Source organism: Pterocles gutturalis, unplaced genomic scaffold (genome assembly GCF_000699245.1).
Source record: "Pterocles gutturalis isolate BGI_N339 unplaced genomic scaffold, ASM69924v1 scaffold16733, whole genome shotgun sequence".
Classification (NCBI taxonomy): domain Eukaryota; kingdom Metazoa; phylum Chordata; class Aves; order Pterocliformes; family Pteroclidae; genus Pterocles; species Pterocles gutturalis.
The window spans coordinates 38,705-50,742 of record NW_010126061.1 but is presented as its reverse complement, the minus strand read 5'-3'; the positions used below and the strand labels follow the sequence as shown (position 1 = coordinate 50,742).

At 40.9% G+C, this 12,038-nt stretch overlaps 1 protein-coding gene across 5 annotated transcripts in view; it reads right to left on the bottom strand.

The window, feature by feature from the left end:
* Positions 1 to 12,038, bottom strand: part of RPS6KC1 (ribosomal protein S6 kinase, 52kDa, polypeptide 1) — an 82,000-nt gene that overhangs the window by 35,342 nt on the left and 34,620 nt on the right. For 4 of the 5 annotated variants that reach the window (XM_010078841.1, XM_010078842.1, XM_010078839.1 and 1 more), the window contains one exon: positions 4,450 to 4,542. The exons of the other annotated variant lie outside the window; for it this stretch is intronic. In XM_010078841.1, coding sequence (XP_010077143.1) covers positions 4,450 to 4,542 — 93 coding nt within the window. The remainder of the gene's footprint in view (positions 1 to 4,449; positions 4,543 to 12,038) is intronic. 5 annotated transcript variants of the gene reach the window in all.

Here is a 12,038-nt window from a genome sequence, read left to right as displayed (position 1 = left end):
GGGAAAGGCAGGTAGTGAGCCAAGAAATCAGTTGTGACAATGACTCTGTAGTTGATTTGATTTTGTAGGACTTGGCAAGTCACTTAAGAAACTAAAGGGATCTCAAAACATAAAACAAGCTCTTCAAAAATTCTTTATTTGTATTAATGGTTACTATTATTACTCAGTTTCAGATTTCTAACCATTTTTGCCACTTCTGGTTTCCATTATGCCATGTTCAGATGGGGAAAACTTGTTAGTCAGTTGAATTCATTATAACATGTTTTCAGCCAGTTTCTCTTCCTAGGCATCGTAATGAAACAAGAACGAATGAACATCTGAACTTGATCACGCAGTTTCCTAGAGCTCCCTCTCCCCCCACACTCCTTATGTACACGCAGCCACTCATTCAAATCCATATGATCTACAGGCACTTGGCAGCATGCACCTGAGAGCCAGGTGAGAGAAAACATTTGCTACCGTCAACTCAACTGCAGTCTTTAAGCTCACATCAAAATAAAATGCCAAATACTTAAGTTTCTAACAAACACTAACGGGACATACATACTGTTATTCATGCACAGCACACACACTGCCAGAAAGAGAACCCATTTCTCCTATCCTCTGATAAAATTCCATTACAACAAACCATCACCTGTTTGAATTCAACTATGGGTCTGCAGATTATGCACGCAAACTCTACATATATTCTATGTACTTCTGCTTTTTGGCAGTTTCACTCATCAAGCAGATCACACTTTCTAAATAATAATACTGACTTGGTTCTTCTGCATATTTCTGAGGTCAATTCAAAAGCCACACAAAAATAACCTATACTCAAGATTTCTGAAGAACTGCAAGCAATTCTGTTAAAGAAGTTCTCTACTTCTAGAATCCTCTGCAGAAACTCCCAAAATAATTCTATCAACGCCTCGATGAGAGTATTTTATCTTATAAGGTTTCAGATTGTATAATAAATCTTAAACAGCGTATTGAACAAGCTCAGACGTACAAACATCTGCAGAAGAGCTGATCGCAGTTACCACCAGTGCCAATACAATGTGGCTTGACGGGGGACGGGATAGAAAAGACATAAAAGACAGTCATTAGTTACAGAGGCATAGTTATTACTTAATGCACTCTGCTTTCAAGATGAATCTTTAAATTGCATGAATCTAAATAACAGAGGGTTCTGAAGAATAAGAAATTGGGTTTGAAACAGCATTGTGAAGGTATCCAGCAGCACCATAACAAAGTCGTTTCTTTAGGGGCCAGTTGTAGCTTCAAAGGACAGATTTGCCTAGGGCAGAAACTCAGCACAGAATCTGCAACCTTGATTTTTAATTAGACTAATTTTGAAAGCAAAAACTCTTTGCTACTCCAAAAAGAAGTTTTCTACTTTAAGGTACATGAACTGATAAAATAATTGATCATTCTCAGTTGGTGATAACAGCAGCTAGAACGTTTCTATATTAGCCTGTTTTCAGTGTGGTACCTCTGGTAACAATAACAAGAGCTGTGCTTGCCAATCAGCACCACCTAAGAACCCCCAACCCTTCGCAGGACAAAAGCTTTTATAATCAGATTAAACCTCAATTTTCAGAAACCTCCTCACAGGTAGACTCTTCCCATAATAAACCCATAAAACACCTGCAAACACCACCTAGCTAAACTTTGACACCATGAGGTGAGCAAACACAGCAGCAGCAGAATTGAAGAAACGTGGTTTCCTCAAGCAAATTGTGGGTCTTCTTGGGTCTGTTAAAATAGTTGGATTTATACCACAGCATTGGCAAGACAGCAGAAGCAGAAGGATGGGAGGAGAAGCACTGATACGGTCATTGTTCTGTGAATTTTCACAATATTTTAAGTAATGCTAAGATCTCTAACTCTGTCAGATTCAGCAGAAAAGGATCAACACAGCAAAAATTATTCAGGTGAAAAGGAAGGTGGAAAGGCAGACGGAAAGATGGCACATGGAGAATAAACTAGGCTAAAATTAAACGTCTCATCATTCTGCCTAGCCTAAAAGAGTTTGAAAAACCCAGAGTTTCAGGTAGCAACAAGCATTTTGTCAGTGAAAAGGAAGCCAATTCAAAACACTTCAAGAGTCTTCAAAAGAAGAACAAAGACTGCCATTACTCTAAGGGAAGGCACTGCATCAATTTCAGCATTTGATGAGTGCAGGTTAACAGCTGGTTTTCTGGAGGCGGCACTGTAGCAGACAGACATCGTTCTGGGCTTTAAGCAGCAGTGGGAGAACAACTCCGCAAACCAACCACCGTCATTTTTAAGCCAGTCTTGCACAGGATTAGGCAAGACAGCAATAAAAACGCCAGCGGCTCATGACTATCCACGCACACATTTTCTGCTGAAACCAAAGCAGCTACCTGAGAGTTAGAACAGGAGAAGAGTATTTTCAGGCAAAACTCTGCATGATGCTGAATCAGTTACACACTTGTGCCCAAAAGCATGGCATCTTCAACGCTGGCCCTGACAATCAAAATCCATTTTCAAGAACAAACTCGCTATGTCATCTGCCTGGCTCCAGCAAGGACACTTAAACATCTATTTGGATTTCTCCATGATGGGAGCTTTAGGGTATATGCAAGCAGAGAATAAGGCAAAGAACAGCGACAGTGAGGAAGGCAGTGAGATAGCACTTTAAACCAAAGGCAGGGACATCGTCCCCAGCACACAGGTGGTACATGTGCACACTTTTGCTTCATATTCACATGCATTTTGTCTATGCATTATAAAACCAAATTAAACACGCTATGAACATTTGGGCTTCAAGCAGTTTTTCATTTGCCTCACAACTTTATGAACACTTAAAAATACATGAAAGGAGACAGCATGCTCAGAATAAGATTAAGTTCATCATAAGGAGAATCTAGAAGCAGGCACGCAGAGTACAAAGACACCTGAAAGAATATTGCTCTCTTTCATACAATAATTAACCATTAACTCTGACCCCTATGATACTGTTTACACATGAACATACCAGCTGTATACACAGACCTGTTCCTCCTCACACACATCTCCATCACTGAGACATTGTATTTCTGTCATCACCAGAACCCTGATGCTTCCCAACTCTACCTCAAAGATCTGGACAAGTTCACCTCACACCTGAGATGCTTACTAGAAAGATCTAGGAGATCTGATAACACCAAGGACAAAAAGCTTCATTCTGATCAAGCACCTCCTCCAGTTGCTGTTCATTATTCTTCTACAAGAACAAAGATGCCAAAAAGGTCTTTCTTGGTACATTTCCAACACTTCTGCAGTCTCACATTGTCAGTCTAATTCACAAAGTCCATGCCTACTGCATCCATTTACTGGCTGCTAATTTAGTCAGTGCCTACTAATCCAACAGCCAGTTGCTCTTTCCAGCCTGTTTGATACATACACAGAAAGTGGAACACAGGCGAAATTCTGTATTTAACTGAGACACAAAGAATGTGAAGTCAGAGCTGAGAAAACCTTGTGTGCTATAAAAACAACCTTAACACCTAATGCATATAGCCCTCTGAGGAGAAGTTATCAACTTATGCACATAATTACAAGAAAACAGGCAAAGAAAAACAAAAGTCAGTCTCCAGAGCTAGGTTCAGTTCAACAAGAAACCAAAAAACAGAGACCTTAAGAGACCAGCTACAGGTTTTCTGATGTACGTCACAAATGCATAAGTTGACCATGCATCAGTACATCCTGCGTAAACCAGGGACTGCATAAGGACCCATCAACAGGCACAAGGGAATTGACATGGCAAAAAGGAAACGAGGCTTTACAGTCTGCATTAGCCACTGCCATACTGCTGAATAATACATCATCTTAGAAGGATTTGGTAAGGTGATATCAGCATTCTCAAAATAACACCACAATTATTCTGGTCTCTTAATTAGGCTTGCAAAAAAATACATATGGTCCTTTACTGTTTACAGAGGAGTACCACCATGGGATTTTGGAAGACATTATTTGCACGAACCAAAAATTAGCTTGGCTTCATTGCTGAATCTGTCTTTGCTGGGGATTTCAATTCCAAATTCTCAGGGAAGGGGAACAGTTGTGTGTCCCCCCAGCCTCCAACTCAAGTGACAGTTCAAAAGCAGGAATTTCTACACTTCTGTATTTCAGGTATCTATGAGTTTAGTCAACTGAAAACACATCTACTCGTCCTTACCCCAGTATTGTAACCATGACTTCATTTTTGAAAAACAGGCCTCATCCTACTGAATGCCACCAAGCATGTACCTTATCCTTTAGCTCAAATATATTTTGCATGACCTTACATGAATTGCTTAGATAAAAGCCTTTTTTCTTCTACTTTTGTTATTTTAAAGTGCAGATGCATCTGAGTCATTTTCCCCTTTTGTTTCATATCCTTAAGATCCACAGCTTCAAAGACAAAATGTCAGCATGCAGTCGATTTATGACTGAACTCTTGAAGAGACACTGAAGAATTACCTTGTCAATCACCCCAAGGACTCTGAAGGCCTTCAGTTCCTCGGCAGGGCTCCTTAGGTTCCAAGAGGGCCTTGAACTTAGTGATCCTGGAGGCTAATGGAAGATATCAAAGATTATACATCAATCAGGGTGGTACTTGAAGGAAGACTGCCTGCTGAAGCAAATGCCAGGCTGAAGGAAACTAAATTTATCATAAATCAGAGAGAGTGAAGATGAAAGGAGAAGTTTTCTGTTTGTCCTTAGTGGGGGGAAAAAAAAACAACTTGCAAGTAAATAAAAATCAAGATAACATTGAAAACAAAAATTGTAAAAAGAAAAAATAATGAATTTGTATACTTTCTATGCTTAATGGAACCTGGCAATCAATTACTCAATTCTTACCCCATCACAATAATCAATCAAAGCCTTACAGGTATTCCGGATACAAAATAATTCAGAGATCACTAAGGAGGGGAAAGCAAATTAGAGGCTTTTTAAGTCTGAAGAACATAAAATACAGAATTGTAAACAGGGTTCTCTTGCTCGCTGGTGAGCTTTATGAAATCCTTTTAACAACAAGGTGTACCACAGAAATTATTCCTAAAACTGCCCCAGAAAAAGGCAGCTCACTATGTATCGTTAATCTAGAAATTAACACCATAGCAAGAGAATTGGCAGGTGCTAACTAGTCAAGTAGTTAAGACACACAGAGTTTTGTCTGTGTTATGTTTTGTAGTTTCTCAAGGCAAACTCAAAGCTTGCATGTCAGGGGAGGGAGTAACGTTTCAACTGGACGTCTTCTGGGACAAAGATCAACCTCTTAAGCATCACATACACCTCTGGCACATTAACACACACTTTCAGAAGTTCCTCATTGCCAACTGAGAGAATTCATTAGATCCTCCTCCAAAAATTCAACATGCAGCTTCTACTAGAAGCACAGACCTGCATCTCTTCCTCACAAATAAAGTAACTTCGCTTGCAGAGTTGTTGAAAGCCCAAATCCTTTTAAGCATAACCTGGCCTCCTCAAGTACACTTCTATTGCACAAAGGTAAAGTAAGAGGAAGGTGAAACTCCTTGATTTTTAGGCTTCTAAGAGGCAAGAGCTGTTTATCTCATTTGTCAGCATCCTGAGGCAATATTTAATAAATATGTCACAAAGGAAAAGTGCTGGTAAGCAATTATGCTGTGGATGAAATGTTTATCAGGGAAAAATCAATAAATTTTCCCTTATGATCAGAAAGTCCCAGAAAAACGGAAGATCCTGATCTAGGTAATTCCATTTGCTCCCCAGCTAGTATTTCCCCTCCAGCATCCTTACTGTGCTATCCTCAAAGGCCAGAGAACCTCCTCGAAGCCCTCCCCAAAACTAGTACCCCTTCATGTTGCCAGTCTACCACCTTCTCTCCTTCCAAAGTATTTCCCAAAAATCCCTTATGTACGCATTTCCCACAAAATTCAAAAGAAAGGGTCATAAACACATGTTCAAAAAGCATGGAGAAAAGTGTGTTTTTCTTTTGTGTTCGCTGACTGGTCTCAAAGTTTAAAGGAGTTTATTATTTATCTTCATTTATTTGTCTGGGTCTTATAATTGTTTTGTCATGTAAACACTACCAAGCAAGAGTACCAACAGCAGTTAAGAGAAAACAGCCCAGATTCTACAAGTCACTAAAGGTTTTAGCATGAAGAAAAAAACCTCTCCATTAAATTTTCTCCAAACCTAATTTAGGTTCCACATTCTAGAGAGCTGTTGGGAGGCTGAGGGAGCTCTTTTGTTGCACTGTATTTTGAGTGTGTGCAATTTTTCTGCAATAATGAAATATTTGCTTTGAAACAAAGAGTTGTGCTAACACAGAGTTTATTCATGACAAGATTTGAAAAGCATTCTAAGGAATACATTTAATGAAAGAGAATATTTCCAAATCCTCTAGACTACTATAAAAGATTTCCACTTCTATCTGCATGCTCTTACGTTTTATAACCATTCCTCAATAATCAAGCTTTTAACATTTTCTCCTGTGCATAACATTTCAAGCATGAATTAAGTTCATTAATCTCTGACAAAGTTAATAGTTGTCTAATAATGCTCTAGAATCAGATTTCTGTACCCATCATGTCTGAGGAGCCCAAAAAAAAGGACATATTTTTGGGTCCTCCTTTAAAATATCGCCAATGATGGCACAGTCAGTTATACTGTGTATGTACACTTTTTGATAAACGTACTCTACAGTCACTTCTTAATTTAAAGGAATTTACAATCCCATCCACATCTCCACAGCTCCCAGTAGCCTCTCCATTTTTATCAGTTTTGGGTTATTTTTTGCTCTTGACAGTACTTTGGCTTCACTGTTGCAAAGTCTAACAGCAGAGCCCAGTGACGGGGAGGCATCACGTTCTGTCGTGAGGCAAGCCAGAAACACTCTAAAAACCCCATTCCCAGAACTACAGCAAATAAGTACCCTGAAGCTGCCTGCCCCTCTGAATACAGTAAAAAAATCCAAGCTCAGCATCTAGCCAGCAATATGAAAAAATAACTAAAAAATAGTGCTCTCATCAAAAATAGAGGAACAAAAAAAAAAATACAGGAAGGACGGTAACAAAAAGCCAAAAGTTTCATTTACCTTTAGAATATAAATACCTCTTTTCTAAAGAAAGTGGCAGGCTACTTCTGCCTGCAGAAGGCCTTCAGCAGCTTGTCCCAACGCTCAGCGTGCTGCTCGGGTATCCCAGGATCTCCTCTCCTGTGGCCAGGCCCTGTGTGTTTGAGACTATTTCCAGACTACACTGAGCTGCACAGCTGGAGTTATCTGACTTAGGACCAACATCCCCAGTTCCTTTCCCACCATCACCTTTTGGCTAGCGTGTGCTAATTTCAAGTAGAAAAGGATGATGCTGATGGTGATGCTGGCCTCTGCAAAGACTCAGCAGCTTGTGGCTACCACTGGCCTTGGGACAGCTCTGGTTTTGTAAGCTCCGTAATCAAATATAGCAACAGCTCTTGCTTCAGCTTTGGCATGTTGTCAGCAGTTATAAAAGCAAGGGGCAGAAGAGAAGCACACCACCAGCCAAATGAGAGGAAGGGCTCTCATGTTAACCTCATTTAAGGCAAGAGCACTATGCCTAGTCCAGTGACACCAGCACCGTTTGATGGGAAGTTATTTTACTGCTGATGCTGCCACCACAGCACAGGTGTGAAAGAGCTTCCAGCTCTCCTGGGCTGGCAGAACATGCTGGCCCCCTCCTCACGCTACACCAGGAGGAAACCAGGCTGCATCTCTGCATGCATCTGAACCAGGCAGAGCCACAGTGTGCTTCAGAAGGCCCCCAGTGATCACAAATTGTGGACTTTATCTTCCCTGAAGCCAGGACACATCTTGGATGCGATCTTGGAAGCCTTGAGACTGAATTTCTTATTTTATGTTAAATTTACATCTCACAGAAATACAACAGTGTATTTTCTTTATACTTCATGTAATTTTCATGCACATTTAATGAGAATTTTAGGAAGTAAGATATCTTATGAAAACCACGAAGAATGAAGACTGCTTTTCCTGTTTGGGCATCAGGCTTGCACGTCCCTCTTGTTACTGAATTGCTTTGAAAATCAAAAATAATTGACATTTTAAAAGACAACAGCTTTTATAATGGTGCTAAAAGAAACAATACTGAATACAAAAAATTGTGCACAAATAGAAATAATTTCAAAGAGTTGGAAAAAACACGCATTAGAAAATTACCAGCTAAGTTAGAACAGCCCCACAGCCTGTACACGTAGCTGTGCTGGGCCCTGCAGCTGAGAGCTATGTAAGACCCCAGCTCTCCAATGGTCAGTCCAGCAGGATTCAAAGGCTGCTGCTGCAGCTGCCACTCAGGCTTGGAGGTGGCTCCCCAGAGCTGCTACTTATAAAGGGGCAGAGGAGAAAATACAGCTTGAGAATCGGCAAAGTGGCCTGCTGTTGCTGGTACACAGCATTTTGACTGTTTTGCTGGCAAGAAGGCCCTTGAGGCTGCTGTGCTGTGCCAGAGGAGAAAGAGCAGGGCAGCATTTGCAGCAGCCTTTTTTCTCCAGAGCGTCTATATGTCTGTTTACAACCTCCAGGAGCTGTCTCCACACCTCCTACTCTAACAGGTCACAGCAAGGCTTTTCTCGATGTTTACAAGACCTTGTCAAGTGAGTTCCCAGTTCATGGTCAGTCACAGTTGCATCAGTTCCCTATGCTTCTTTTCAGCCTTAAAAAATCTTCTACCCATCCTTAAGCTCTCTACCCACAACCTTTTTTTTTTTTTTAACAGTGCCAAGGGTTCTCCAAACACTTTCTCTTGTGCTCCTCTCTTCACCACTCAGACTTGCCAGCAGCAGCGTGGCTGCTAAGGATGCTATCCTTGAGGGCTACACTTGGTTTTTTGTTGAGGCAAGAACAGTATCAAACTACTGTTGTTCTTTGTTTGGTTTCCATGGCATCAAAGATAGTTTTTGCTTCCCGGATCTGAAACACCAGGCCTTTGCCTCTAGGGAAATCTGGTCTTTGAAGAGGCAAGGGCTTGGCATTTTGAGCCACGGACGAATGGCTCACTTCCTTCTGCCCCAGGTCCCCAGAGAAAAGCCACCTGCTTTACCTTCATGTGGTGTTCACATGGCAAATGGGTGGCTTGGGGTGCGTTTAGCAGGCATAGTCTTTTGAGACTGCTGCATGTGGTTCAGCACATGGCTGGCAACCCGAACCTTTAGGAGATATGAGAGGCTGAGGGGTGCAGGACAATAATTGAACCCACACTTCTAAGCTTACCTCTTTCCTTGCTGGACATTTCTCTGGCCTGGTGGATGAGAAAGAAGTAAAACATCATGTCTAAGAAGGACAGGTGAGCGTAGTTTTGATGCTGATCCCTGTGGTTGTTCCTTGTAAGGGCATAATAGGAAACACAAAGCTATCTACACCAGACACAGGTGACCATCAATTCTGCCTTGTAACATCAAGTCATGAACAAGAACACTTCGTCTTAAATGCCCATGCTTGCTTGCTAGTCAGACCTCTTTCCTCCAAGGTGCAAAAGGTCTCAAGGCTCCCACTGCCCATGAAGTTCCCTGCACTGAAGCATGCTTCCCGTAACAAAACCGTACTCTGCCAACCATACTATAGGCGCAGGTACTGCTAGGGTGCAGTACTTGTCCATCATTTTCTTGCAAATCAATTTCAGCGGTATGGTTCCAACTCTGCTGGGCTACCAGGTGTAGCAGCACTAGGGCACGCTTCTAGGAAAAGCTTCCTACATGTGTGTGGTTCTTCTCAAAGACTTCAGTGTCCCTCCAGCACAGAAGAGTTGATGAGAGACATCTTTACAGACCCATGTGGGCAAAGAAGGTATTGTACAGCGTTATTTAAACGTTCACATATATATCCTGTCCAAGTACCACCATTTGAACAAGAGGTGGTATCAGCATGACCTCCAGTAGCAGGAGGTGCTAGTGGTAACAGATCAGCCTTGCCCCAGCATGACCAATGGCATGTAAACAGCAGTAAGAGAATAATCAAGTTGGTGTGAAGTGACAGTTCAGGGAGGCATACACACTAACCTTGTACACTACATACTTTTGTACACTATTGACTTAATTTCTTTAGAAGAAGGACACGAAATATCTGCACATTTCCACCAATGTCTGAAGAGTCACACTGTATACCGATGCAGGTCATTTCAGTGCTCTTCTCACTGTCTGCATGAGGTGGAATAATTCATGCGATTCAATATAAACTATCATGGGAAGTAAAAAGGATAACCAGCAACTAAGGTGCAAGAATTCAGGTCTGCTCAGCAACCAACATGCAGGAAGAGTCACATTCCTCACTTTCCTTAAGACACTAAGCCAAAGCACAGAGATTCTTAGTGGTTTGCCTGCCACTACCCTTACAATAACTTTGGGAGATAAGTCCTCCTCCTGATTAACTTTTGGCTACCAGCTCAGAGACAAGCTGCTCCTCACCACAAGCATCACAGCCTATAAGCACCATCTGCCCTTGATGCCAGCAAATTCCAGAGTTCTAAGACAAAAGTCAAACTCATGCATCATGAAGAGCAGCAAGTAAAGGATATTAAAATACTTAGGTAAAACAAAGCCAAATTGTGGAAACACGGGGTTTTTTGGAAAAAGGAGAATAAGCCAGGGGCAACATTTTGCTTGTGCAAAGTCAGATTCACCCTAACTTGTCAATTTTGACTTTCAACACAGAAGGAGAATGGTTTTCTGTTCTCACCACTTTTTTTTCCCTGTCTTATCCCAATTATTCCTGCTTTCCTTTGGATCTGCAAGAAGCTATGTGCCTTATTCAGGACAGCATAAAAAAGGAAACACTTTACCTCTCAAGTCCACATAAAAAAAATGCAACCTACTTCTTCCTCCTTCCAAACCACAATTAGTTTTTATACTCATAAAAAGGCAAAAATAGGCTGTTCATTTTTTTTCTTGTTCTGCGGTTTCCAAATACACTGAGGTTTTCACTCAATATAGATTCTTCTCCATTTTCAGGGGTGTTTGACCCAAAGAAAGACTACCTAGTAGGAGTTCATATCAGTCCAAAATACTAAATTGTTCGAAGTACAATTCATAGCAGCAGCAAGACTCCAAATCTCACAAAATATATCCCACTTGGAACATCCTCAAAATTGTACTTGTGGGCTCTCAACATAAAAAAGCTACCCTTCAAAATCAGTAGTTATGCTTTCTTAATTTACTTATTAGGCAGCCGGATATTATAAGGCTTCCCATTTTTTGCAGCAGTGGTCTCCTTAAAGCATTTTTAGATCTGTGCAAAATAAGCAGCAATAATCTTCTGCCCCTTTTGTCCTCACTTGATATAAATGTAGAGACACAGGAAGTTGGTAACTTTTATATTTATTGCAATAGGGCGGTCATCAACAAATCACACACAGTTTAGCACGACTGAAGTCTGAAATAAGAACAGATAAGTCCCAAAGGAACTGTTTGGGGAAGGGCGAAATAGAAATTTGAGAGTATCTTGGAACATGATTTGTCTTATGTACAAGTACAGATAACGGTGTTTCTGCTTAAGAAGGTGGGAATTACTACAGAAACTCCTCAAAAATCAAGAAACAGCTGATCACTCAAGCACATCCGAGAGAGACATTTAAAGGGGTCAGGAAGAACCTTTGCTCAATTAATTACTTATTTAGGGGAAAATTCATCTCATCCCCCCACCATGTGTGACTCACTCCGTATACACCATTACGTGCTAGGCTAAAGAAACCAACAGCCTTCTCACTCCATACAGGACCGTGCAATATTCTCATGGGAAAGTCAACAGAAATGTTACGTTCTAGTGTGTTTTTTAAATTCTTTAGCATGATTAAAAATGTTTACATCATCAACCATGAGCAGAAGGAAGACATGCAAAAAAACAGGCCTGTATTAAATCAAGCACTCTTCATAATGCTATGAAACGCAACCAACAAGAAAAGAATGGCAACTTGACAAAAATGTAACATCAAAATACTCCTCAGGCCTCCTGAAAGAGAAATTCTAGACAGTTTTTGAACCTCAAGCTCAAATATGCTTTGCTAAAAGACAGGACAATATAATTATACCAAATTCTGATT